This window comes from Aspergillus fijiensis (assembly GCF_003184825.1).
Source record: "Aspergillus fijiensis CBS 313.89 unplaced genomic scaffold BO72scaffold_3, whole genome shotgun sequence".
NCBI lineage: Eukaryota > Fungi > Ascomycota > Eurotiomycetes > Eurotiales > Aspergillaceae > Aspergillus > Aspergillus fijiensis.
The window spans coordinates 343,697-370,699 of NW_024468979.1; the positions used below are offsets into that span (position 1 = coordinate 343,697).

Here is a 27,003-nt window from a genome sequence, read left to right on the forward strand (position 1 = left end):
GGGCAGGATGTCGTCGCGTCAGGTGCCACACCATAAACGGATACATGAACCACCGCCAAACATCATGTCTTTCTCTCTCTCTCTCGATTATTCGAACTGGGCTCAAATTGCCAAATACAAGTTACAATATTTTATTTCTACACTCGAAGTTTTCTCTAATCTGATTGTTAGCTCACGTACCATACAATAATAGCATGCCAGTCTCTATTGAGGATTTCCTGTGGAGATTGAACCTCACGAGAACCCTCACAAAGAAATAGAGGAAGACTCCTGTGCTACGAGCAAAACCACAGTCTTCTATGTAAGTATCCCATTCTTATTCCTCTTAAGAGGTGAACTCCTTGACGAGGGCCGCTAATGACAGGAGCACGCCGTGCGTTTCTTGTTTATCAAGAGGTATAAAAGACCTTCAATGCCGAATTGCATGACTATCTTCACACTCACTCACCATTTGAGCCTGAGAATTTTGTTTAACCAGCTAGGAACTATCACCACCAGTAAATCCACCATAAGATGTCGAACGCAATTGACCCCGACCGCCCAGTGGCCGAGGCCATCGCTGGCCACGTATCCTCCGTGCTCGACCGCGCCAGCATTCATCATATTCTCTGGGGTCAACTGGCATTTGTTGTCTACGGTGCGAAGTTCTCCTGCAACAACATTGACTTCGTTGTGCAAGAAGCTGACATGACCCGGGCAGTCAACAACCTACTCACCGCGGACTTTGTGCCCGTGACGGACAATGCTAGCTGCAGCTACTATCGGATCCCCGCGGAGTCGCACCACGAGAAGGTCTTCCACGTCGACACTGCCAACATCAATGGGGAGCGGACCCACTTCGACGTGCGCTTGTACCCCATGCGCTGGGCGCTCCCCGGCAATCGCGAGATCGGCTACCGTGTCATCTTCGACCACCTGGCGCAGCGCGATCTGATCCTGGCCACCGATGAACGGCTTCCGGGAGCCTTCCGGCATGAGCGGTACCCCGTGCGCATGCTCGCCCCCGTCCATTACCTCCAGTCGATGCTCGCGCGGTATCTGACTACGGCCTGGGGGCGGACGCTCATCCGGCAGTTCGGGGCGGAGTGTATCGAGCCCCTCCTCGTGGAAGAATTCACGGAGGAGGGCTTCGATGCCACCTTGATGCACTCTGCTTACGAGATGTTGTATAGCGCCATCATGACGATAGACGATGAGGATGAACTGAAGCCGGTGGCCATGCAGGTTCGGGCGGAGTTTTGGCCCGAATCGTGATTGAGTTGTCGGTTAGGTAAAGCCAATTGAGGATTCTTCCAAATATCTTCGGTTTGTTCTGATGCAGGTCGCGATACTATTCACATGAGTAAACTAGTACTGTAAGCGGTTGGACGCGCGACAGTGTATGCTTACTGGATGCCCAGTTCCAACCATACTGTCGCCCCTGTCGGCCACTGGAGGCATGAGCGCTCGATAATGTCTAATGTCTCCTGAGAGATAAGTTGAGGAACTAGCAATACAGTAGATCTCAAGCTCAATACTACCTATATCTCTGACATGTACACAACAGAGATACCAATTTCTCTTGACTGAAATAGGAATAGACACAAATGAGCATGTAACAGAAACCCAACCAACATTCAAAGCCAAAAACCCTTCCCTCTTTCAACAGTATCACTTTCCCTCAGAGCAATGTCCGACTTTGCAGCCCTCACACAGTGACCTGATGTGGGGACCGTTACTCTCACCACCATACACCGGGGCCTCCATCTTGACTCCACTCCATTTCTTCAAGCGATACGCGACCCGCTCCGCATACGAGTCATCCAGAATCGGCTGGCTGAGCCGCTTGCATTCCTGGCAGCGCTGGTGGTATACTCGTGCATTGTATTTGTCACCAGTATACATCCGAATGGTGATGGCGATCTTCTTGCTGGACCACCCAGTCGAACCGCATTCATCGTTGAGACAACTGAATCTGCCCATGATATTGGTGTCATAAGTGTGGGGCGCAAAGTCATCGCCCTTCGAGTGGAAGCGAAAATCTAGGTCGGATTCCTCCAAGAGGGCCGCCATTTTGGAGTGGAGGGACGGATAAATTGACCATCGCTGTGTCGATTTGTGCTTTCTGGCTGGCATGATGAATGGGTTTCATGTCTTTGATGGTAATAGAGCGCGAGAGCAGAATTGACAAGCAATGCATGCCATGTCGGGTATTGTCATAGTTGCTCCTGTCGAGTGTTAAGGTGCCCCTCATATGACGCCGGCTGGGTCTGGGTCGCCATCACAATGGCGTAAGTTCCAGACCTACAAGGATTGAGCCTCTCTTTAGCCTCCCTTGGTTGTACCAGATCATGTCATGCTTGGGTCTACCATTGCCTAGCAATCAATATGGCGGTCACCTCGCTCGGTGTCTCCTGGGCCTGGTCTCGAGGCCTGGCAGACCCTGACCACCGATGACAATCTCTGCGGTTCCATCAGATTGATTTGCTGTAAATATCCACGGGGATGTCACCTATATTTGTTCATAGTTCTGGCAACCTGGATGGTAATTGTTCTGAAATTACAGATGCCAGTCACCTACGGTTGGCACCGCTGACTCCTCGCGTAACCTTGATCAGCTTCCCGATCGGATAAAGGGAGGATCCACCAGTGATTCCAAGGCAGACCAAATAAGGGCAAAGGGAAAAAAAGATACGAATCCGCGGCTTACAGGTACACGCGGATGGACCCCAAATTCGGGGGCGAGCTCAGGTTTTTTGCAAAACGCTAGCTTTGCAACCCTACGTGGGCCTGATCAAGGATTCTGACCGCTAATTTGCTGTACCAAAAGCTCTTTTATATCTTCTTATTGCCCAGATTCAGGGATAGTTATATATATTTGACAGGTTATGGGATCCCTTGGAGAGAACCATCGGCTAGATTGACGTCTTGACAACTCTTCTGGCCAAGCGGTGCAATACTCTCATCAAATATACTACAAATTTGTCCTCTGATTGATGTTTGAGTTTGTTCAAGCAAACTTACATTAGTTCAAGTCAGATGTAGCTGCTAAGTTGGTTTAAGTTTAACTTCTATACTTAAACCGCTGTATATGACTTGGGTTTCGTCGGCTTGCGGAGGGGTCTGGAGATAATGCAAGACTCCCCAGCTGCAGATTTAGACTGTAGGTCTAAATCAATACACCTATGTTTATATGGAGATAGTGTTAAGGAGAATACTCAGGATAATGCTTAGAGATATGCTTAAAAGGGTACTTAACAAGATGCTACACAAAATGTTTAACAAGATGCTTAACAAGATGCTTAACAAGATGCTTAACAAGATGCTTAACAAGATGCTTAGACAAGTGCAACTAAAGGCCCTGCTGGACCTGCTAAAGGCGCGTTGCAACAACTTGGCCCAGGGAGGAACCCGCAAGTCAGGCCCTCGTGTATGAAATGCATCACTGGGGTTGATAGACCTGATTTTCCAGGAACAATAGGAGATTTGGGCTGTATTTATGGTTAAACCACAACTATTGATCAGGTTGATATTTCCTAAATAGGGAACTTCAACTAGAAAAAAGAATGGTGTTATGTTTAGGATGTTGAGAACATATCAAGAAATAACAATGGTACTAGAATAAAGTGAGATTATCTCAAGGGATAAGGTATTCAGAGAACAATAGGGCCTATTCAGGATTGATAAGGCTTAAAATGGCAGCACAGGTGGGTCCAACAACCATCTAGTCAGATATAATCAGGTTTGATGAGCAAGTAGGATACAGCCAAAAGCAGACTGATCAGAGTATTAAGGTATAAGTAAATGATGGGCTATAACAATAGGCTAAAAATGGCAATTTGATCTAGATAAGATGAGGTAGTCAGATAAGATCAGGATTAATCAAGATGGTAAGGTGGCCGAGTGGTTAAGGCGTTGGATTTAAGAGTGATATGTATCACCTTGAAGTTCCCCAATGACGAGAGTCTCCAGGGTTCGAACCCCTGTCTTACCATTGTTTTTAGGACTCACCGCCTTCTATTTTTCTGCCCGCAGTACCATCCCCGCCTGCTTTGCAGTTCAATTCAATGCTGATTGACACCGGCATTAATTCCAATAAAGCCGGTGTTAAACTCCATTGAGCAGGCGGTAGGGCCTTTTCGGCTTTTCTCCGGACCTGGGGCTTCTCGGGCTTCCTCTTCTCTGTATACTCCATAGACTAAAAATCCTAACAAAAAAGAATAAAAGAGAGACTTTCTAATATAGATCCTAATAACAATACCTTCGGCCCAAAATAACTCTAATAATCCTGGTATAAAGAGTATCTTAGTTAAGATAGAAGTAATTATGATACCATTGCCGGTTGTATAGATAAGACTGCTGGTCTCGATATTACATTTCCCATGCTCAGGCCAAATCGAGTAATAGTTCACAGCGGATACCAGCCGCCATCCTCTATACACAATCCTTACCCTCTTCAGCATATTGCTTCAAATTCTGCCGGCAGAATAAATCGACTTGCTTTAGGCTTTACTGCCCTGCTTGTTTGGAATTGTACTTGGAAATGTGCTTGGAGAGATGCTTACAAAGGTGCTACAAAGGTGCTTATATCCCTAATCAAGAATTCGCAAGTCATACAGTCAAGGCACTTCGAGCGGAACATTGTATTCACAAACTAGCGACAACTCTGTACACTAGCAGTAATAGAGAACATAAGTAGTATTGAAACTTAGACACAGTGCTCTTCTTCGCTAGGCGGAGGCATAGCAGCCAGCTTTTTCTGAGTGTTTCTTACCACGGGGCTGCTTGGGCTCAGACCCGTCGCTGGACGACGCTCTTGAACGTTTTACTGTAGTAGGTGGAAGGTGTTGGAACGTGAACCGTCATCCAGGATATAAGCACCGTCTAGGAAGATTTTCAAATCGTCGTCAACCTTCTTATTCTTCGGGTTAATGTAAATGTGTCGTCTGCATCGGGCTTTCAGATCATCGATCGTGCCACCGTCTAGCCAGTCAACCAAGCTGTTTATCCTGAATATGGCACCCAAAGAATTTGTTGGCAATGTCGGATATATGGCTTGTTGTTCGTCGCTTTGACCGTTAGGCCAGCCATGCCCTGATTTCTGGGTCTGGTGAGTCCTCAAGTTGCAGTGAGTATCTGTGTCTTACACTAGGGGCAAGTGAGATCCCTTGCAGCAGAGGTGGGACAACATTTAAGCCAGTTGCTGAGTATTCGGCCTTACCGAAGTGCTCTTCCAGAATTCCTGGCGCCAGAGCCTTGAAGCATCTGCATAAGAACATTTCCAAAATGTTCGCAAGACCATGAGAATATGACAGCTGATATAGTCCAGCCAAACCATAGTCCATGGTTTAATGAAATTAATTGCCCGCTGCCCGCTGCCCGTCCCCTTTTGCCACCATGTGATAGTACAGGGTACTATCATCTCCCTTAATGATGGCCGCAAGGTGCTGCAGGACCCGATTCTTCGGGTCCTCCGATTGGCCTACATAAGGGCGCCAATAATCTGCGTTGTGGTCATCTGTGACAAAGCTAAGGTAGCCATTGTCATGCCCCCATTCCTCTATCAAACCCTACTTTTCACGGATTGTATGCAGCCTGCCTTTTGTTAGTACAAACTTATATTGCGCAAGGGTAGCCTTCTCTGACATCTCTGTAGTCACTATCTTGTTCTCGAACTGTATTATTGCCTGGTGAAGAGGGTTTGTCAAGATATCGACACATTCATCTATTATTCATATGGCCGAAATCAAATCCTTGTATGGAATATGACGAAGCTCTGGTCTTTCTTCATCGGTAAGGGTTCTGAGCAAGTGAGCCAAGGTTTCCTTGATCGGCGGAAACTTGATCTCGGGGCAGATGGCAGACGAGTTCTGGTAGTGGAGAAAGAAACTAGTTAGCGATCTATCACAACCTTCAACAAAGTGTATTGGGAAGGCTATAGTCCGAGAGGACTGGGGCTTACTGTATTCGATGCACTTGAACTGTTTCCCTCAGTTACGGTTGGCTGCGATCGACTCGGGAAGCGTTCTAGAAACAGACGACTTCGTGGTCCTGACTGGGGTGTTCTTTGCGGCCTTGATGACCGGCCAGGAGGATCTTGGTCGCGCAAATATTGATTTCCTCTGCGTTGTGGACATTTTGGGGCATGTCCTCTCAGTCCGCAACTTGGGCAGACAGGGCACTGTGAACAATCTCGAATGATATGTCCTTTTTCGTGGCAAAATCGACAAGGAAGTTCCGGACAAAGAAAGATTGTATGGCCTTCCGCAGCGCAGTTGTTGCAAAATGGTCCCTGTGGACTATACATGTTTGCTGACCTTGATGGTACTTCTTGCTGCGAGCAAACCTTCTGGATGCGGAGGAAGATGTCTATGAAGTGAGAGGTGAGGGTAAAGGAAGATGCAAGTAGGTGGATGAGGATGGAAATGTGTTTGAAGTGAGAGGGAGAGAACAAAGCTGGAAGTGGTTAGATGAGGGATGAGAATGAGGGGATGGAAGAATTTTCAAGTGAGGCGAGAGGAAGAAGAATTTCAAGTGAGAGGTGAGAGGAGACAGGTAGATGGCAAGTTGATGTAGGGACCTTTGTACGACTAGAAGGATTCACTGGAGAAGAATCTCACTTATTTGGAAGGCACTATAAAGAACTTGAGTTTTACGATATTTTGTACGTTATTAGAAGGAATTGAGTTGATGCTTGCTTTCAGCAGAGGCTAGATATTGATAACTCATAAGTGACGACGATGGTGTTCAAGATAAATCGTCACTTCTGGCATCCATGTAGGCGATTTGAATACTGATGATGTCCAGGAATGAGCAATGAAGAACCTTAGTCTTGCTGCTTGGAACAGAGTGATTTGCGTGTGAACTCGCTTGGTGAATCGCATCGAATCATGTGGTCAGTTTCCTCAGGCATCCATGATGCTGACAAGCCCTTCCTAATCCGTCATATGTGAAGCCAAAGCGCATTCCCAAAGCGGAAATAAACTCCAGTATCATCGTGCATCTGATCGTGCATCTCCCTTCTGTGGCAGAACAACTCTCGCTTGGGGTTTGTCACCTTCTTGGTGGCTCCTACCCATAGCGCCTGGGCGGTAATCTCTTGTTATTACGACTAAATCTGGTTAGAGCCACTGCATTACTTCTCGAGTAAACTCCATCAGTCTCTGATATCGTCGTGGTGAGGAAAGGACTCAAGGATCACACCGGATAAAGACTCCAATACCAAGCCGATAGTGACTTTATCTTTTCCCGGTCTTGCTCCCAACATCTTTGTCGTCACTTCGATTGGCTAGAGCCCGTTTGATGAAGATATCCCAAGCAAAGTACGGGGTTGAGCTCTGATACGAATATTCAAGGCGCCAGTTCTTGGAACCAGTGAGGATACACTGGGGCTTGGCCATCTCCGGGATCTTGGTAGGTAATGTCTCTTATGACCCTTTAAGAAGAGCTTATGGAAACTGTTTTCACAAATATCACCGGCCGCATGCAGTAATATATGCTGACCAAATCACCGGCATGCACGTCAAACGGTGGGAGATTATCGGCCCAGCAAGATTACCAGATTTGACAGTAATTGCATCTTTGTCTTTCCATGTTGGCCGCGCAACAGTCACCGCTTGGGTGAACACCAAGAACTCGAGTTCGTCCTAAGGCAAAAAGGGATCGGGGTCCGAAGTGCCTCCGCGGATATCGCCGACAGACTTGCTTGGCTGTCACAATGTGCGTCGATCGTGAAGGTCCCTGCATCGAAACCGATCAACCACGACCCCCGTTCCTTTCCCACTTAGGGAAGGATTTCGGGGATAAAATCACATGCCCAAGCCAATCTTGCAATTTCCCCTTAATTAATCCACTTTATCGGCCGGATTGAGCCCGATGCCATTGGCCCATCGATGCTTACACCCCACTATGCCGTCAGAGTTTTCTACCCGATTCGGGTATAGAAGCTCCGGACTATCGATGCTAGCTTTCCGGGACTCCGAGCAGGTGGCGACCAGGGAAAGGGAAAAAGCCACAGCCGTGATGTTTTTTTCTTGTTTCTCTCGATCCCGACGTTGATCATAGTTATCTGCCGGGGCCCTGGGTGGCGGGCGCAGGGAAAAGGTCTCCACACCACAGAAGGCAGCAGCCGGCCCGGTTGACTTTTCGACTGTGACGTCCTCTCGTCTCGCGTCACGGCTGTGTTGTCCAGCCTCGTTTAACACATCCACTCTTGGACTGTCTGGGCACTACATGGGAAGAGAAAAAGGGGGAAGACATCCAGTGGATCCCACTTGGCAGGCAGCAATGAGTCAAAAGGGCGCTAAATGCTTGACCTCATCTCGCATAACCACTTACTAAGTAGACTAAACTAGGTAATAACAGGTAATAACTGGTAACAACTGTGCTAACTAGGCTTCGCTAATGTTAGCCGCTGCTTGCGGCCTCCATAAAGGGCTTAGAGTCTGCAGCGTTTCTCAAGTCTACATAGTAAACACCAACTTCTGGTGGGCTGCCAAGCGAGAGCCTCCGCCTTATCGTCCCACTCTGCAAAGTCAAATCGTCGAGAAAGGGTCGAAGGGTTCAAGTGCAAGGTTACATAGCCCCATAGCCAAGGCCTTTTATCACTCTTGTGGCTTAGTTTTGGTACTAGGTATACTTAGCGGGGGCTCCAAGACTCAAGCGTGCCAGTTCCGGGACCGTTGGTGGAAGTCTAAGCGATCAACCAGGCGCAGGCGCACCCTTCAAAACCCCCCTGCATCCTCTGTATTGTGCCTCTACACCCTCCAGCTCGATCGACACCATCACCTACCCTGCCAGTCAACCCAGCAGTCGATCATGAGGAACACTCTTCTCCTTTCGTTGGCCTGTCTAGCGCAATCAACGGGTGCTCTCACTCTGCACGAGCGCGCCCAGCCCGCTACAGTTCAGTATGATATCCATCGGCGACAGGGCCTGAGCCATGCTCGCCACAAACGATCAGCGCCGGAGACAGATATCGACAACGAAGTAAGCTCCCATTCTGGCAGGTGGAATGTTGATTTTCTAACAATCGCTCCAGGAAACGTACTATGCGATCACTTTGAACCTCGGCACCCCCTCACAGGCGGTGGAAGTGATTCTGGACACCGGCAGCAGCGACCTCTGGGTCAACGCAGGGAACTCGAGTTCCGACAACCCATATGGCGTCTTCGAATCATCCTCCTCCTCCACATTCAAGGTCGTCAACGATGAGTTCGCCATCATGTATGTGGACGGAAGCGGGGCCATCGGAGACTACGTGACCGACACCGTCGCCTTCGGGAATGTAACCCTAACCGACTTCCAGTTCGGTCTGGCTGAAGAGAGCAGTACCCAACGTGAGTAGCCCCTCTGCGACCGACCGACTCCTCTTCCTCTTTATTGTTTTCCCCCTCAACTGACCACGAAACCCACAGAGGGCGTATGTGGCATCGGATACGCCAGCAACGAGTACGCCGACCTCCGCAACGACGAGGGGTACGCGAACCTGCCGGAGGCCCTGGTGAACCAGGGCTACATCAAATCCGCGGCGTACAGCCTGTGGCTGGACGACATCGACGCGGGCGAGGGCACGATCCTGTTCGGTGGGATCAACACGGCCAAGTACGTCGGCAGTCTGCACACCTTGCCCATCCAGGCCGAACAAGGCGAGTACTCGGAGCTGGCCGTCAACCTGAGCGGCGTGCACGTCACCAAAGCCGGGAAATCGATCAGCGTCAACAACACCGCCTTCCCCGCCGTCAGCGTTCTGGACAGCGGCACCTCGCTGACCTACCTCCCTACTGGCACCGCCCTGGACATCATCGACGCCGTGGGCGGCGAGTACTACGAGAGCCAGGGCTTGGCCGTCCTGAAGTGCGACACCGCCAAGAAGAGCGACTACGAGATCGTCTTCGCCTTCTCCGGCTTCAACCTCTCCATCCCCCTGAGCGACATGCTCCTGGAAGCCAGCTTCGGGTACTGTGCCTTCGGCATCGCCCCGGAAAGCGAGACCGCCAGCGGCGGCATCTATCTGCTGGGCGATACCTTCCTGCGCAGCGCCTACGTCGTCTACGACCTCGCTAACAACGAGATTCACCTCGCCAAGACCAACACCAACCCGGGGCCCGACCATGTCCTGGAGATCGGGACGGGAGCCACTGCCGTGCCCCAGGTGACGGGGACGTCGAACACGCAGACTGCGAGCGCCGCGACCGCGACCGCGACGGGGAAGAGCGGTAGCGGCAGTGGGAGCAGTGGCAAGGGCAGTGGGAGTGACGGTGACAGTGACAGTGACTCCGACGATAAGAAGGAGAACTGGGCCCCTGCATTGCGCACTGACTTCGCGTCTCTCGTGGTGGGTGTGTCCTTCGTGGCCCTGCTCTTGGCATTGTAGATGCTCGGTTTCCGTTAAAATGGAAGCACTGTTGTATATATTGTCCATATGTATTAATGATGATGAGCCGTATCAACTTGTATATATGCAAAACCGAACTCCAAATATGATCGCAAAGGCCTACCACCGCAGATCTGTTCGATGTCTTGGTTTTCCTTGTCTATTGTCCAAGCTGCAATGTATGCCATAATACGCATGTAGCATACTGCGGTCGACAGGCTAGGAAACCGACGTCTGATGCGCGTTCATTTGATCGCTTCTACGAACAGGCTATTAAGACTTAGGTCCGGTTGTTTCCATCTGGCCCCTGTGCGGACGATCTCCGAGCCGCGGTTCGCGGGTGAAGGCACCATGAACTTTCCCGTCCTATGCACCCCTTTCAACCAACCTTATGGCGACTGTAACCGAGGCCAGGTGGTTTCTATTTGCTCTTTCTCGAGAAGTGCATAGTCAAATGAGCTTGAGGTATAGTACACCAATATTACGAAGGTTGCCATCTTTCCTCCATTCCTGTACCGTGGGGGTGGCTAGTGAAGCTCTAAGGAGGCCGAGGGCAACCAAACATCCGTCTCAGAAAACAATCTGCGAGTCTTTATATTTACTGCATGGTTGAATACCTTTGGTTCTGATGGAAGTGTGCCCCTTATCAGCAACAGGCTTCCAGAAGTCAGAAGCATCCCTCACGGTCGGATTGAAAGGCAAGATGAGCGGCGGGGAAATACCTACACATATCAACCAATCCACAGGTTTGCACTTCGCCCCCGGACAGCTCCACGAAGACAAAGGAGAAGCCCGAAGCCACTAGAGCCTTTGGAGAAGAATGTACCACAGTGTGCCTTTAGTTAGTGTACGCTATCTGTAGATAAGCCTAGCCCTCCCCCGCACTGCAGGTCCGAAAAAGCAGGTTAGTGCAGCCGCCGCCGCCCTCTCGCCGCCCGCGATAACGACAACCATTCTATAAATCGCCCATTGTCGCGCTGAACAGACCATGGCAACATCCAAGCACAATCTGTCTTCACAGCCATGCATTTCAAACGCACCATCAGCATCGTGGACTGCCACTGCGCCGGGGAGGTCGGCGACGTGATCGTGGGCGGCGTGCTGGACCCGCCCGGCTGCAGCAGCATGTACGAGAAGCTGGCGCATTTCCGCGACCGCGAGGACCACATCCGCCAGCTGCTGCTGAACGAGCCCCGCGGCCGGCCGGCCATGTGCATGAACCTCGTCCTGCCACCGTGCAACCCCGAGGCCGACGCGGGGTTCCTCATCATGGAGAGCGAGGAGTACCCGCCCATGTCCGGCGGCAACATCATCTGCACCACCACCGTGCTGCTGGACACGGGCATGGTGGCGATGCACGAGCCCGTCACAGAGCTTCTGCTGGATACCGCGGCTGGCCCCGTGGCGGTCACCGCCGACTGCGCGAATGGGAAATGCACCGCCGTCGCGTTCCATAACGTGCCTTCCTTTGTCTTTGCGCTGGATCTCCCCGTCCAGGTCCCGGGGCTGGGGACGGTGTCTGTGGATATTGCCTGGGGTGGGATGATCTATGCCATTGTCGATGCGACGAAGATTGCCGGGGGGTTGAAGATTGAGAATCGCAATGGGCCGAAGTTGATTGAGGTTGGGGAGCGCATCAAGCAGGCTGTGCAGCAGAGTGACTTCGTGCCCGTGCACCCGGACAACCCGCAGATTCGAGGGGTCAGTATTCTGGAGTTCACTGAGCCCTTGACTGGGTCTGCTTCAACGGGTAATTTGACGGCTGTGAATACGGTCGTGGTGTCGCCGGGTCGATTTGATCGGTGTCCCTGTGGAACGGGGAGCTCAGCGCGCATGGCGGTGATGCATGCGCGGGGTCAGCTGCAAGCTGGGGAGAAGTTTCAGCACCGCAGCATTATCGGCAGTAGCTTTGAGTGCTGGATTGAGGGGACCACGCGGGTGGGCCAGTACGAGGCGGTGCTTCCGGTCGTCATGGGCAGTGCGTGGATCACCGGGTTTCGCCAGGTGGGGTTGGATCCTACCGACCCGTTTCCGGTGGGCTTCAGAGTCGGAGACCAGTGGCATGTAGCGGATGATGCTGGAATATCTTGAGGACTGATAGTGAATGGTGGGATCGGATATTGAGGGTTAGTCTATCCGGAGTGAGGATTACCCCGCAATGCAATGCGGGGTACGGAGTATACCGTGTGAATATCAATGCTAGTCCTTCAGCTTGAGATCTTGAAATCTTACATAAACCGAGATTTGAACCCCAAATCACACTTGCACTTTCTACTTCTACTGTTCTATATTGGTACCATTGAGAACAAACTTATTACATGGTTTGAGAGATCACAGATCCAGCAACCGGGCACCAAGACTCGGTGCAACAGGTGAGGTAAGTAGGTTACACAAGGACTAAGGACGAATTCTAATACTTTCTACTCCAACTCAATAAATTCGGCCGCTTACAGGATGAAGAAAGAATAGACAAGCAGCGAACATGACCTGATCGAATATATCCGTGGCTTGGGCCCAGTGGTTGTATACCTTGTGATCACCTTCGTCATAAAACACCCAACTTGAAAATGAATGTGCAAAAGAAGAATGGAATAGGAAGAGGGCGGGAAGAAGAGAGAAAGAGAAGCAGTAGAACAAACAACAAGAGAGATGATATGCTTGAGTTCAATGGCAATACGGGGATTACCTCATGTGGTGAATTCCAGGCAATCTGAGAAAGATCTACCTAACCGATGGAACCACCTTATCCACAGCCTGCTAGTGGAGCGCAGTTCCACTGAGCCACTGTACACGCGGCAGCTGAGGCGGTGAGCTCCCATGGCCAGTTAGACACTAGGGGTCACTCAGTGGCTGGCTGAACACAAACGAAATCAGCCACAGCACTGCGGTGTTTATCTATACCCCTCAGCATCTCTCTTGATCCATTTCTTCCTCAACACACATCCAAACCTACATCCAGCACATCAGATCATACATCCTACACAGTCGAACTATCAGCTAAGCTCCAAGATGCCCGTCACAATCCGCACCGCAGACCACAGCACCCGACAATGGCACAGAGAGCGCGTGACGAGCGACGACATCCTCTTTGAGCAGTCCTGCTACGAAGAACACAACAACAGCCAGCGCATCATCCGAAGTAGTTTCTCCCACCCTTTAGAGAGCAACCACGTCACCGGTGCAAGCAACGGCTTCGTCGATGCCCTCTTCTACGCCTACTGCCACCACCACGACTTCACCGTCCGTCCCGAAGACATCTGGTTCGCGATCCTCAGCCAAGTCTCCTTCTACATCAACGCGAACGCCGAGAAGCTCCGCGCACACTTCGTCGCCCACGATGGCCGCAAGGAGCTCAGGGTGTACGCTAATGGGACCCTGGAGACGGTCGACTTCGGCGCGATTGCGCTCGCCCTGTCGACTGCGATCCAGAATAACGTGGTGGACCCGGACCTGCGCGCCTGGGTCATGCCCGAGTTCAGCACCACCACCGAGAACGACCGCGTCGTGGCAGCGATTCTGCTGATGGGGAGCATGCAGAAGTACTTCAGCTTCTCGGCCTTCCTGCTCTGCGGCATCCCCACCGTGACCATGCTCGGCGAGCGGCGGGACTGGGAGATGCTGGTGGAGAAGCTGGACCGGCTGCCCGCGTTGGGGGATGAGCCGGCGCGGTTCGCGGCGCTGCTCCGTCCGGTGCTGACCCGGTTCGTGGCCTGCTTTGACGATCCCACGGGCCCCGCGGCGCGGGAGTTCTGGGGTCGGTGCGTGCATCGGCTCATTCCGGGAAGTGGGGAGGACTTTCTGTCGGGTTGGATCACGGCGTTTTGCTTCTGGAATGCGCAGGGCCAGTTGATCCCCGACACGGGCTTGCATGAGGGGACGATCAAGTGTGAGCTGGACGGCGTACGGTATCCATACATCAACACGTCGGCTACCCCCCCGGGTTTCTCCTCGGTGCCGCTGCATGTCAATGATAATGGGGTGGACTATGAGACGATGATGGTGGCGGGGATGATCGGGATTGATGCCAAATCGAGCGGTCGGCCACTGGAGGAGCCCTTTGGTGACGAGACTACGGGCTTGGACTCTCTACAACCCGTTGCGGGCTGGGTGATGTATCACAAGAAAGATAAGTCTGAGGTGGGGAAGGATTCTCAAGACAAACTGTGCGATTTTTGACCTAGCTAGTTTACCTTTCCAAGACCTTGATTTTGCTACCTTCACAATACTCTATCCCTTCTATGTCACGGGCCCATTTGCCTGTCTTGGGTTTCCTACAACTCATTTCTTTTCTTATTCTCTCATGACAGAACCTCCTAGCGATAGCAATGTTTGTTAAATTGTCAAATTAAATTCGTTACTGTGTCCACAGGGATCTCCCTTATGTATATGGGCCTGCCAATGCGGAAACCGCCGGGAAGTGTTTGGCATGGCCAAGGACCCAAACTTCAAAGCGTCAAGAGACGGTAAAGTGCTTTTAAGTAGGCTAGTCATATGAACACAATGTGACCTATCGTCTGAACAGCACTCCTCTGGCTCAACTACCTTTACTATTCCATATCACCAGACGGCCGAACGAGCCAGTGCCCTATTCAAGAAAAGTCTTGTCAACAGGGTCCGGCTTGCCTTGGCGACGGCCTTCGACCTATGTAGGCTACGATTCATCTCTATGTGCTTGAAGGTGGGTGACAAGTGTAGGACAAACTGAGGCAAAAAGGATGGCTGGTGAGTTGATTGCCTAGGTGGTGGACTGGTGTGCCAAAATTAAAAATGAAGCTATGGTGTTGGCAAGAACGGGGTTCGAACCCGCGCCTTCTTTCGAAGATCAGAGGTCAATTTCTTAAATCTGACGCCTTAAACCACTCGGCCATCTTGCCACTCAAATTGAACTCAAATCGCTTAATCTAGTTATAAATAAAGATTGTCTGAGCTCGTGCGTTCTTTTCGCAGAACTGACCTTGTGTATACCGTGGTACTGTGCTTCAGAAAGCTCCCCCCCTGCCTTTTTTTTCCCCCCTCAAACCCTCGAGCTTTCAAGGAGGGATCAAGTTTGTGTAACTTTAGCATACACCATCGACACGGGCGGCTGTATCTGCGATGGTCATCATGGTTCAGTGGAGCCCCAATACTCTTCCAGGCTAAGGGGTCTCTGTTCCAAATTACTTTCGGGTGATGAGAAGAGAATTGGACCCTGGGGGACAATATCCCCCGGCTACAGTGCCCGCCCTTCTTTATGCCCCACGGCTGTAGTGAGAGTCGTATGTTGGGCCGGATTTGGGAGGTGGAGAAACTCCACGTTGATTAAGGGGCTTGGTTCTTAAGTATTTCAAATGAAGTGCAATCAAAACCACGTTTTTGACGCACGAAACAAAGGGACCAGAGCCTCAAACCCCCTTGCAAACAATGAGTTCATTGGCCAGAACTCTCTATTATATACAAATCAATCGCCGCTTATCCAGTAATGTACCAAAGCAGCCCCACTACCCCCCTCGAGCGAAATGCTAGCAGTTTAGATAGCATGATCGCAGTCGAAAAGCACGGTTCGAGCCATGAGCAGAACAGATCCCTTCATCCTTTCGGGTTTCACCGACGTCGGCTGCAGCGTATGGCCTGAGTCTAGTCACGCTTGCAGACAAGACCTCCAATCTCGCAAGTGCGGCGATTTACCGCTGCTAGGAGCAGGTATATAGTCTGCGCGGTCGCCGCATCCGCATCCAAAAGATACTTTCCTCTTCAAGCTCTTTCTTGCCCGTCAGTTGACATGCTTGGTCTAAAGGGTGTCGCAACTCTCGCCACAGCGGCAACGCTATTGCACAAGGCTGCCGCTAGAGCAGTCTTTGCACATTACATGGTGAGTATAGAGTCTGAGTCATGGTGAATGAACCCATTGGTGATTGGAACTTTGTATCGTAGGTTGGTACGGTGACGCAGGAACACGCACAAAAGGACATCGATGATGCCAAGGCCCTCGGGTGAGTCTCCTGAATCCGCTCGATCTTCCCATCACGGTTCGCTGACAGACATATAGGTTCGATGGTTTCGCCCTCAACATTGGGGATGCAACCCAAGACTTTGTGTCGGACACGCTATCGTACATGTTTCCGTATGCAGAGTCCGTCGGGTTCAAACTCTACGTCAGCATGGATGTCTATGCTTCCGGCGATGCTTGCTACAAGAAGAAGACGTCCTGCAAGGGGGTAACATATTCTCCGCCATAGTATATTCTCCGGACACAGGGCTAACTCGAGCAGCCTTTTGACTACCAATGGGTCTGGGATGGCTACAAAGGCAGCTCTGCCTACTACCAGATTGACGGGAAGGCTCTGATCAGCAGTGAGTACCTGGGGCTTATTCTCTAACTTGAGACGTTCGTTACTAAAGCTGCTGATGTGCAGCATTCTCTTCTGGTGGATTCCACAACACGAACTGGACAGGTGGGTCTTTCCACCTCCCATCGTGGGTTTCTACGGCGGGCTAATCTGGCTGCATCCAGAATGGAAGAACGGACTTGCGAACGACATGTTCTTCATGCCGGACTTTGACGAGACGGACGGTTACTATGAGGCTGCTGATGCTTGGTGGTAAGTTCCCCTGCTGCCGAAAGTCGTATTCGTGTACTGAGAGTCATAGGGACTACTGGGGTGATGTCGTAGACGGTATCTTCAGCTGGGAGACCTCCTGGCCCGAGAGGAAAGGCTTTGGTGGCTTATATGCTGGAGACGTCAGTGTGGATGTCTTGCCTATGGCTGGAGCCCACAATCGCAGCAAGCCATATATGATGGGTAAGTTGATACTGCTGTACTGGGCGTGAAGACACTCTGCTAACGGAACTAGGTCTGAGTCCTCTTCAGTATAAGAATGCGGTGAGCGATTCAGGGGCTATCATAGGCGAAGATTTCATGCTAACTTCACATCAGTACGGTGCAAATGTCTACCGGCAAGGTGATTTAAACCTTGTTAAGCGCATGGATAACATCCTAAATATGGACCCGCAGCCTGATTATGTTCAGTTCATCACCTGGGTAAGAGACTCTGCCTACCAAGTTTTGCAAGACGTGATAGTTGACAAGTGCAGAATGACGGGCCCGAAAGCCACTACATCGGAAATCTGTGGACCGAGCAAAACAACGACACTCAGCCGTGGTTCTACGCAAATCAAGAATTCTGGTCTCACACGGCCTGGCAGCCTCTTGTGGCATCGTTTGTCGAAGCATACAAGAATGGAAAGAAGTCTACTGAGATGACACCACAGACTGGACAGGTGACTGGAGCCATGTGGTATAAGACCATTCTTGTTGATTCAGTGGACTGTGGTTATGAGTCAGCAGGTCAATACTACGAAAAGCCCGACGGGTTCGCGGCTGGAGTCGACGACGTCTGGTGGTCGGTCATTCTGAGTCCTGACGCTGGTACGGGTTGGAAATACAAGATCAGTGGCGAGGTGGACCATGAGGGCGTACTTCACGCGGGACTCAACTGGGGCAACAGCGCGAACAAAGTATCCGGAGCCCAGCTCCTCCAAGTGATTAACCCCTCCGGGGAGGTGGTCATGTCCGCCACCGGAGGGCTCTGTGTCGATACCGGGTGTCCAAACCTCATCTACAACTCCAACTATCAGGTCATACCCCTGGAGGACGGGAGCAAGACTAAGCAGTGTACCGCCATCTCCAAGGCTGAAGACACCACCTGCAGCGGTAGCAGTTGCAAGAGCACGGTTTTCGATGGAAATGGTCCCTCGGCCTGGCGCAACGTCGACTGCACTTGGTATACAGTTGAGAACGCGTCCTATGATGCAGCAACCCGCTGGAACACAATCTTCACCGAGTCTGCGTGGACTGACCTGAATCAATACTGGTTGAGTCACCCGCACGAGGGAGGACTGAACTACACCAACGAGGTTCGTTTTATGTTCTTGTCAAAGATTGTTGTGAGCTAAGCCTGTATCCAGATCAGCAACCTAGTCCACGGCCCTGAGCACATGGACTGTTCAAAGATGGCAGATAGCGTGGGCTGCGACAGTTTCATCCAATGTGACGATGTGAACCATCCAGCGGGCTACTTCATCCTCAATGGTTACGTGTCTATCCACAATGTACGTTGTACACAGACCTTTTCTATTATGAGAAATCTCATCGCCTGACCATGCCATGAAGTTCTTCTGGAACACACACACTGCACTCACAAGAGTTCAAGCTTCTGTGACTAATCAAATCGGAGATCTGACGACAACGTTTGCCGAATTCCCCTCCTCAACCCTCACCGACAACCTTGTCATGGACTTCCTTGGCCTCGGATTTGCGCTGTTCACCAGTCCTATCTTCAACTATGGTAAACCTTGCGTTCGTCTATATGGGGGTGAGGGCTTGTTTCAGCTGACCACTTCTCTATAGCACTTACCAAAATACCATACTATTCGGAGAACCCCCTTCAGCTGAGCAACCTCAAGGACACTACCAATGCATTAGTAGCGAATGGAGTCACTATCATCAAAGATGTCATTGCTACCGAGTGAGTGGCATAAATCCAACCCGGAGGACTCAAAGACTGACTGCGTTCTAGCTCCACACCCCTGGAACTCGGAGTCGAGAACACGCTCGAGAAAAGACTAGACAGTAAGAACACTCTAAAAACGGGCACACGCCCACTATATATGCACCCACGACCTAACACTTTCCGTAGCGATCGTCCAGCTCTGGTACAGCACCATCGACAGCATGAACGAAAGCCTGTTCAACGGGACCTCTAACAGCATTGATATTCTGCACGACCTGATGACCGACGGCAAGCTGCTGGAAACCAGCTTCGACACACCCAGCGACTCGGACATTGCTGCAATGGTGGAGAAGGCCGTATTTGGTCTGCTGATTCCGCTGACTTGGACTCTGTCGCCGGACACTCATAATGCCGTGTAAGTTGAGTCCTCTTGTCAATAACCCAATGCAGAGGGGATACTGACTACCCATGTCTTTTATAAGGGTGGTTGATTCACAGTCGACATGCGACAAATCCAGCCCACTCTCCTCTTATATCTCCAGCAGCGTAGCCAAGTCGGGATACGTGTGCTACAACGACAACATCTACTATCTCGTGGATGTTGTGAGCCTCGATCGGTACTGTCAGTCGAACTCGCAGGGCGGTCAGCTCTGTCGCGATCCGACTGTCAAAAAACTTCCGGGGATCGGGGAGTTGGATGGAAGCAGCTGGGGTGGGGTCACCGTTGAGGATTTGGTTGCGGGGTATGTATTTCTTGTTTGCCTACTCGAGGCCCATCACAATTGTACTGACAAAGAGATCGCCATAGTGCCGTGAATACGTGGACGCAGATGGGCAACACATCCAGCTTCCTTGACCCAAGCGATATCGGCGCCCTCGATGACATCTTCGATCAGGGGATCCGGTCTGCTGGAGTCGTTCATATCCCTGTGGGGACGATCTCGGAGCTCAAGAAGATAATTGACTAGGGTTTCGCTGTGAATGGAAGATGTCGTGATGCAGAAGATGAATCTGCTGGATTTGCTTGTGCTTTTCTTATACCGGTTGTGTCTCTCGTTTCTCTGGTCCTGGAAGAGCAAGGACAAAGTTTTTGTTACAATCTTTAATCAGCGCATTGACTTTCGTTCTCCTGCGAGAACCAGACTATACTTCTATCTCCTACCATCCCTCTTTCCAGCCCACATTTCCACATTCTACTGCAATGAGATTCACCCCTCCCTCCTAAGAACAATTTTTCAAAACACTTGTCTTGTGCACTGTACAGTACGCTTGACCACCAACAAATCAGTCCCAGGTTCTGGAATACTCCCACGTCTGCCTCTCCCACTCGGGCCCCGCCAAGACCTTCGGCTTCAACTTCAGCGCCTGGTACCCAGCCCGCACCGCATTCAGCACGTCCCGATAATCCTCATCCTCCAGCTCGGATTCCGTCGACGTACAAGTGGCAAAGAAACTCACATGCACCAGCACCCCGGGCTGTTCTACCTTCTCGCCCTCCTCCTCCGCGAAGGGCTCGAGCAACCTCCCGACCTTCGGCGCAGCGCCCTCGCTCCACCAGATGATCCCGTCGGGGCAGTTGTAAGCGTCGATGTCATGGTGGAAGAATAGCAGTTCGAACAGTGCTTCCATGCGCAAACCACCTTCCGTCTTCTGCAAAACAGTCTACTGTCAGCAAAATTCGCCCCCACCTTTCTTATTTCTTTCTGCTTGTGTTCCTTTACAGCCAATCCAAGGGAGAACGGAGTGGGTTTCATTTCCGAGTCTTGGAAGGGGGCAGCGTGCATACCATTATTTCATATGAGCCGCTATACCCGAGTTGGCCGCCACTGCGTTGCACGATGCCGAACGAGGATGTCGGCGGCTGCTGAATGAGCATGGAGCGCCAGCTCGCTTCGGGGCGCAGGTACGCTGTTCGCTTAGCCGGGTGCGTGATGAGTTCTAGGTCGGCGATGTTGAATTCCCGGCCGCGGTGAGGGGAGACAGCGTGGAAGATTGCGGGGAAGGCTGTCGTCAGAAGAGGGTTGAAGATCGGTTCCGGGGAATAATGCCTCTTGGCTGTTGCTCGGGGCTTGAAGAACAGCTTTTCCTGCAAGGAGGAGGATCGTTGGACGATACTTCGCCATTGGGTGCAGACCCGCTGGGCTGAGGTTAGGAGAGTTCGGAGATCGAGAGCCAGTAGGATGGGCTCGAGGAGCTCGGGGAGGGCGAGGACTTGATCCATTGGTCTTGATCAGGAACGGGGACTATGCACTAGGAGCTGGATTTTGACCATATGATTTTACAGTTCGAGTGCTCGCGAGGATCCTTCAAGGAACTTGAAGAGAGTAAGTCAAAGTAAGGTCGGTGCGGGAGGAGAAGGCGAGGAGAGGAATTAGTATAGCGTGAGGGTTAGCGTCTGAGTGGAATTTTAGTGCCCTTTTAGCACCGGACCCGTTAGCCCTAGTCACTTACAAAATCACAAGCAAAAGCAGAAGTATTGTTGTCCTTTACAGCGCTTTCTTTCGTTCCAATCTTCCATTTCTCTAATTGAACTACTTCTGACGCTGGTCATCTCATACACTATGTCAAGTTGAAGCTCTCGACCGCGCAGGACGAGCACAGAACAAACCCCAACACGCAAACCTCAGGCAAGCATCTATTGTTGAAGCGGCCTGATCGGCTTGGGCGGTTCCACCCAGTCAAACTTGCCCAAATTCTTGGTCAACCAGACGTCCCCAGGCTTGTCCGCCATCCGCGGCGTCGAGTTATCGAACATCGAGCCGCTCAAAAAGGTGTGCGGGAACCCGAAGTCAAACGGATACGCACTCTCGATCTTCTGAATATCCTCATCACTGAGCGCCACACTCAACCCGGCCACGCTGCCCCTGAGGTGGTCGACCTTGCGGCCCCCCACGATGGGGAACACATAGGGTGCCTTCTGCATCACATAGGCCAAGGCCACGCTCACGATCTCCGCGCCTTTAGCGGTGCTGATATCCTCCAGCACGGCCGAGACCTTCTTATCGTGCTCGGACGTGGGGATGAACTTGCGGCCTGGGTTATGCTTTTCCCGCTCCTGGAACCCCTGGCGCGTCTGGAACCGGCCCTGGTTGAGCACGCCGTAGGGGCACAGGGCCATCCCCTCCTCCCGCGCCATGGGGATGATATCGCGCTCGAAGTCCCGCATCGCCGCGTTCCACATCCCCTGGTAGACGGCGAAGGGGCGGAGCCCGTGGTCGCGGGCGTACTGGTTCGCCTTGGTGACGACCCAGGCGGGGGTGTCCGAGATGCCGAGGTAGATGACCTTGCCGGCGACGACGAGGTCGTTGAGGGCGTGCATGAGCTCCGGGATCGAGGTGGTGTAGTCCCACCAGTGCACGTACAGCAGGTCGATGTACGAGGTCTGCAGCTTCTGCAGGGAGGCCTCGACGCTGACCTTCATGGACTTGGCGTTGTTGCCGCCGTAGTTGGACTGGATGCGGTCCCGGTGGTGCGTCATGTACGCCGTCGTGTATTTCGTGGCCAGCACGATCTGGTCGCGGTTCTGCCGCGCCGCCATCCACTCCCCCACCAGCACCTCCGACTCGCCCTCCTGGTACCCGCTGGCCGTGTCGAGGAAGTTTCCGCCTTGCTCGTGGAAGTGGTCAAGCATGGCGAATGCGTCTTCCCGCGTGCAGTCGCCGTACCGGCCCTGCTGGCGGCCGCCGAAGGTCATCGTCCCCAGGCAGAGGGGTGAGACGCGGACGGCGGCTGCCGGCGCCAGTTGGCGGTGGTGGAAGAGGGGGCTGTTGTCGCTCGCCTTGTCGGTCATCTTGTGGTGTTGGCTTGTTGCTGGTTGCTGATAAAACTCAGTGAAAACAATGATTGAGCAATCTGTCGGCTAGATGGGTTGCTTTATAGTATGTCGTGCCAAGCTCTTCTGGGTTGAATTGGCTCATTGAACTAAGCAAGAGGGGCCATTGACGTCAGTTTACCTTGTAAGTGGGGATCAGTATCCAGGGTCCTCAGGTCTAAATTGAGAAGAGGCCTGCTGAGTCCGCGTGCTTTTTTGGGTCGACTAGTCGGATAACCTGTTCCACAACCTAGCAATGGTTGGGCGGGTCAGCATCTAGACGATATTTCGGAGAATGCGGAGATAGCGATGGCTGGTTGGGATGGCGGAGATAAGAGGCTAGTATCGGTCATCATTTAGGGTCGTCGATCCACTTTATCCTGTCACATGTGATTGAATATCCTTAATATGCATCTTACAGGCCTAGAAGCACTGAATTTGTGGGTGAGTAGTACAAATTGTAAAAACCTATGCTTATCAAAGAGTTCAGAATCAAGAATGTGATACATTACACATCAACAAATGATTCAGTACAACACTTTCGTCATTCCAAGTGGGTCCGCAGTCAGATAGAGCAAGAACCTGCGGTGTCACCACTGTAGTTTGACTATACAGTACAATGAAGTAACTTCCGAAATACCGGGTGCGGTATCATTCCAATGCAAAACAGCAGCGACCATGCGACGTTGGGTGCCGCTGTAAATCGTGGGGCATACGCGGGGAGGTAACTTATGAAAATGACGTCGGCATCCGTCTTCGATGGATCGTCACAAGATTGTAGCATAGTCGGCCTTCGTTATCTCCGTCGCTTCTTTTCTTTTTCGGCTAAGCTTTTATCGAGCTCTGCAATGCACCGTTGTAGAGTGGTGTTGCATTCCGATAGCATGGCCTTGAGCTCCTGGTTCTGGCGGTGCATATCAAGGAATGAGCGCTGCTCGGAAGCTTTGGACGATCGACTTAGGTGTAGATTGGTGCTCAGGGTGGGGTCGTTTTGATCATTCACCGTCGAGTGCTGTGGGGCTGTCTTTTCGTGAGGCTTCGATGTCGTCGAAGGTGTCTAGCTGCGTTAGCTTATCTGAATGCCTCTTTGTAGGTTGGCACTAACTTACCTTTTTGTCTTTGCTACTCATCTTTGCGTAGGTATTCTGAAAGACCCTCCTGTCATTCAATCTGAGTCTTTCGACACTCAAACCATAAGTTGGATGAGGGTAGCTTCGATCTCCTAATATAACCAACCCAGCTCCCTGCAGAACCGCAGGTGAGTAACCAAGAATCCAGACTCCCAAAGAACCTACGACACATCACTTTCTCCTCGCCAGGATGAACCCCCTAACTGCTCAGCGGGAATAGGAATAGGGCTTATCGCGGCACCATCGGCGGCCGTTGCTGGCGATAACGCCCCGACAAAAGTACCGGGTCGGGTGATCGTCAGCCCCTGAGCAGGAAAAGGAAAGGCGACCGACGCGCAACAAAGACCCTGCTGGGGTATTTACCAATCAGACTTGCCGCATCACCGAAGCCTCGGAACTCATGTACTTTTGGGACTCAAGCAAACACGCACTACTCAGTAGGGCACGAGCACCGAGATGAACCGTTGGGGACGGAATATCCGTTCTTGCCGCTCTAAGCGCTGGATGCCGGCATTGACCGTGTTTCAGAACGAAACCACTCTGCACGCTTTGCATGAACCCAACGTGTCTGTACAGGTGTGTTTGCTCTGGTGCTATTTCTAATCGGAGTATCCGTGTTCTCTTCTGGCTTGGTGATGAATACAATTTCGTTAGCTGTCAGTTTTAGGTGGTTGTGCTCCCGTCAAGCCATGGACTTAGGACATAGCTTCGCGGCAACTAGCCTGGGCGGTCATCGTGACCATTACTACTATACTGCAATCTATTTCAGTGACTCTAGGGAGAAAATCAGCCTAACAAGCCTCTTGGCAAGGGGGAGACCAAGGAAAGTAAGGTTGAGGTGTAACAGGCAGATTGCAACATCACGCGCCAGGAGCGTTCTTGCATAGTCCAGCCGTCGCCGTAGTTTCCAGCATGCATGGTGGCTGTTTAAGCGACGGGAGTAACCTAATTCTGTACTTTCGGAAAAGCAAAATATAGTAAACAGACAAGAAATCGCCATGACCCACTCGGCAATGGTGGTCTCGAACATGACAACGCAGACATCTCACTGGTCAGATTGCAAATCCCGCATAGATGTGAACCGCAAGATTGCTGTTAACGTCATGCGGGTCGGAAGGAGCACGCTGTAGACAGCATACTAGAGTGTTAGCGCTACTTGTACTTGAGGGCACAAACTGTTGGCTTCTCTCAGGCCTGGGAAAGACGATGTGAGAGGAATTGGGTTTCAAGGCCCGAATTTAGGCGAGCGTTGATGATTTCCAGCAAAGACTTCGACCATTTCCTCATGCTTCTTCCTCCTTTCCACTGGAAGAGACCAAACATTCTTTTCTTTTTCTCTTTTTTCTTTCTTTTCTTTTCCTTTTGAAGGCTTTCGAAGTAGAATGAACATCTTACACAAAATTTGATCTATATCTTTAAGGATTAAATTCAGGAATACAGCATAGTACAGACAATTTGAAGCAGACTTACTCTGTCTCTGCCTCGGAGCTGAGCTCCTCATAGACCCCGTCAGAACAATCTTCGTAGAAGTACTGGAGCTGAAGCAACTCCACGGGGTAATAGGGGCTGTCCACCGCCTTGCTGGGGTATCGCAGGTCATACCACTGCTTGAACGCATTCTTCTTCTGCAGGTCACGCGTCGCCCAAGGCAATGCCAACAAGGCAAAGAACTGCAGCTCAATCGCGATATGCGCCAGCAGGTGCTCCGGGTCGACCTCCTCGGGATTGGGGGGCCAGCTGCAGAACGGACAAGCCGAGAGCTTCGAGCAATGCTCGTTGAGCATATGCTCTTTCCAGGCGCAACCGTCGGCCGAGGGGCTCGAAAACACGGGGTCCCGGCAGGTGGGTTCGAGACAGATGTACGGACACAGGTCCTCCGCGATATGCGCGTTCCAGGCCTCGAACGACCGGGCCACCTCGGGACGCTGGACTTCCAGGCAGCCCGGACAGGTGAGACCGTGTGTCGAGATCTGCTCCACGCAGAGTTCATCGGGCCTGTCCTCGTAGAAGCCGCGCAGGTACCCGGCCGCGGGCGGCGCGGGCCAGGCCTCGCCGGGCTCCATGAATGCCCGCTCCCTGAATGCCCGCATTTGCTCGGCCGAGTACACGGCATGCCCGCGCTCCTCCTGTGCGTACAGGATTCGATTGCGCCGCACCAGGTTGCTCACGATCAGGTGTCGTTGCACCAGCACGTCCTGGAGCAGCTCGTTCCGAGCCTGCAGTGACTGCGAGATTGGCCGCTGCGGTGGCTGCTGCTCCTTCTCAATGACATAGTCCTGCCTGCGGCTGAGGACATACGCCATACACTGGTAGTCGAACTGGCGATGCCGCCGGGGAAAGAAATGCGCATCGGCCTCGCGGAACCAGGTCCGTCGCACCGCCGCCGCCATCCCCCGGATCAGGGGCAGCACCTCGCCGGCCAGATCCCGCATCGCCTTCTGCAGGATCTGCATCCAGGCGATGGAGTGTTCCTCGGGTAGCCAGGGGGGCAGGATTTCGTTTTCTTTGTTGCCAAGTGTCGTGCCCCGTGAGGTGCGAGCCTGTTCCACCTGCGCCTGCAACGCTCTGAAGTCACTTCCCAGAAGCACGCGCGGCGGGCCATGGCCCCACCAGCGGTACCGGCCGCTCAGCTGCGCCCAGGCATCCTTGGCCGTGTTGTCGAACGCGGTCTCAGTGTCGACTTGCCTTTCGGACGCATAGGCGCGTCCTTTGTCCCGACACTCCTGGGCCAGGTCGACCAGTTTGCAGAGTAAGTCCAGCGCCATCGCCGGCGGAAGGTCGCCGACTTCGTCTCGAACTGTCTTTCGCTCCTCCAGAATAGTCTCCAGCGCCTGGCACTCCTCGACCACTTCCTCGAGGATTTCGACCGTGTTCGGTCCGTCCTCGGCCAGGTAGAATGCGTCCCGGGAGGCGTCGTCGCCGAGTGCGTTCGCCGGAGCCAGGACGCCCAGGCCCCAGAATTCCGCCAGCGCGGTCAGGCACAGGACGGCGGCATCGTGTATGGGGGTTGGGGTTGACATCCCGGGGGTTCGGGAGCTGCACATACCTATGTACTTCATGATAGCCAGGTCTTGATAGGCCTGTTGAAGGCGAATATGAGTGGGTTGGATGGTCCATTGCCAAATGCGTCAAAGCTGACTCTTTTATATGTCGAGGTGAGGGAGGATTTACCACTTCAATAAGAGAGTAAGGTTCCTTCTCTTGCTCATTGTTCGTAG

At 52.1% G+C, this 27,003-nt stretch overlaps 9 protein-coding genes and 2 non-coding genes across 11 annotated transcripts; 6 read left to right on the forward strand and 5 right to left on the reverse strand.

Annotated features, from left to right (window-relative positions):
• Nucleotides 1-513: 513 nt before the first annotated feature.
• Nucleotides 514-1,254, forward strand: BO72DRAFT_491673 (uncharacterized protein; the record flags this gene model as incomplete). Its single annotated transcript, XM_040948207.1, has 1 exon — nt 514-1,254. One exon carries the CDS (start codon nt 514-516, stop codon nt 1,252-1,254), a length of 741 nt encoding a protein of 246 aa, XP_040806057.1.
• Nucleotides 1,255-1,650: 396 nt separating this feature from the next.
• Nucleotides 1,651-2,115, reverse strand: BO72DRAFT_464917 (3CxxC-type zinc finger protein; the record flags this gene model as incomplete). The annotated part of the gene is made up of 1 exon (XM_040946665.1): nt 1,651-2,115. One exon carries the CDS (start codon nt 2,113-2,115, stop codon nt 1,651-1,653), a length of 465 nt encoding a protein of 154 aa, XP_040806058.1.
• A 1,753-nt stretch (nt 2,116-3,868) lies between these two features.
• On the forward strand, nt 3,869-3,973 carry BO72DRAFT_t9. Its single transcript has one exon. It is a non-coding gene; the product is annotated as a tRNA-Leu (tRNA).
• Nucleotides 3,974-8,466: 4,493 nt separating this feature from the next.
• On the forward strand, nt 8,467-10,479 carry BO72DRAFT_395032 (pepsin-like aspartic protease). The gene is made up of 3 exons (XM_040941979.1): nt 8,467-8,967; nt 9,020-9,317; nt 9,396-10,479. The coding sequence occupies exons 1-3, from the start codon at nt 8,797-8,799 to the stop codon at nt 10,352-10,354; spliced, it is 1,428 nt and encodes a 475-aa protein (XP_040806059.1). The 5' UTR covers nt 8,467-8,796; the 3' UTR covers nt 10,355-10,479.
• An 856-nt stretch (nt 10,480-11,335) lies between these two features.
• Nucleotides 11,336-12,465, forward strand: BO72DRAFT_444029 (proline racemase family protein). The gene has a single exon (XM_040943723.1). The coding sequence runs from the start codon at nt 11,378-11,380 to the stop codon at nt 12,443-12,445; it is 1,068 nt and encodes a 355-aa protein (XP_040806060.1). The 5' UTR covers nt 11,336-11,377; the 3' UTR covers nt 12,446-12,465.
• A 785-nt stretch (nt 12,466-13,250) lies between these two features.
• Nucleotides 13,251-14,675, forward strand: BO72DRAFT_395036 (DUF4419 domain-containing protein). The gene has a single exon (XM_040941980.1). It carries the CDS (start codon nt 13,364-13,366, stop codon nt 14,528-14,530), a length of 1,167 nt encoding a protein of 388 aa, XP_040806061.1. The 5' UTR covers nt 13,251-13,363; the 3' UTR covers nt 14,531-14,675.
• Nucleotides 14,676-15,136: 461 nt separating this feature from the next.
• Nucleotides 15,137-15,228, reverse strand: BO72DRAFT_t15. The gene has a single exon. It is a non-coding gene; the product is annotated as a tRNA-Leu (tRNA).
• Nucleotides 15,229-16,102: 874 nt separating this feature from the next.
• BO72DRAFT_523921 (glycoside hydrolase family 71 protein) lies at nt 16,103-19,888 on the forward strand. Its single transcript, XM_040949818.1, has 17 exons — nt 16,103-16,202; nt 16,265-16,323; nt 16,380-16,548; nt 16,603-16,684; nt 16,747-16,785; nt 16,845-16,932; nt 16,982-17,133; nt 17,186-17,214; nt 17,269-17,373; nt 17,427-18,248; nt 18,300-18,443; nt 18,505-18,679; nt 18,742-18,859; nt 18,911-18,963; nt 19,031-19,259; nt 19,327-19,587; nt 19,653-19,888. Exons 1-17 carry the CDS (start codon nt 16,113-16,115, stop codon nt 19,810-19,812), a joined length of 2,775 nt encoding a protein of 924 aa, XP_040806062.1. The 5' UTR covers nt 16,103-16,112; the 3' UTR covers nt 19,813-19,888.
• Nucleotides 19,889-20,058: 170 nt separating this feature from the next.
• BO72DRAFT_523922 (uncharacterized protein) lies at nt 20,059-21,144 on the reverse strand. The gene is made up of 2 exons (XM_040949819.1): nt 20,631-21,144; nt 20,059-20,494 (listed from the first exon to the last, which is right to left on the reverse strand). Exons 1-2 carry the CDS (start codon nt 21,063-21,065, stop codon nt 20,129-20,131), a joined length of 801 nt encoding a protein of 266 aa, XP_040806063.1. The 5' UTR covers nt 21,066-21,144; the 3' UTR covers nt 20,059-20,128.
• Nucleotides 21,145-21,479: 335 nt separating this feature from the next.
• BO72DRAFT_395039 (aldo/keto reductase) lies at nt 21,480-22,654 on the reverse strand (the record flags this gene model as incomplete). Its single annotated transcript, XM_040941981.1, has 1 exon — nt 21,480-22,654. Exon 1 carries the CDS (start codon nt 22,632-22,634, stop codon nt 21,480-21,482), a length of 1,155 nt encoding a protein of 384 aa, XP_040806064.1. The 5' UTR covers nt 22,635-22,654.
• Nucleotides 22,655-25,176: 2,522 nt separating this feature from the next.
• BO72DRAFT_454848 (uncharacterized protein) lies at nt 25,177-26,844 on the reverse strand (the record flags this gene model as incomplete). The annotated part of the gene is made up of 2 exons (XM_040946203.1): nt 25,177-25,198; nt 25,256-26,844. The coding sequence occupies 2 exons, from the start codon at nt 26,842-26,844 to the stop codon at nt 25,177-25,179; spliced, it is 1,611 nt and encodes a 536-aa protein (XP_040806065.1).
• Between the last annotated feature and the right edge of the window lie 159 nt (nt 26,845-27,003).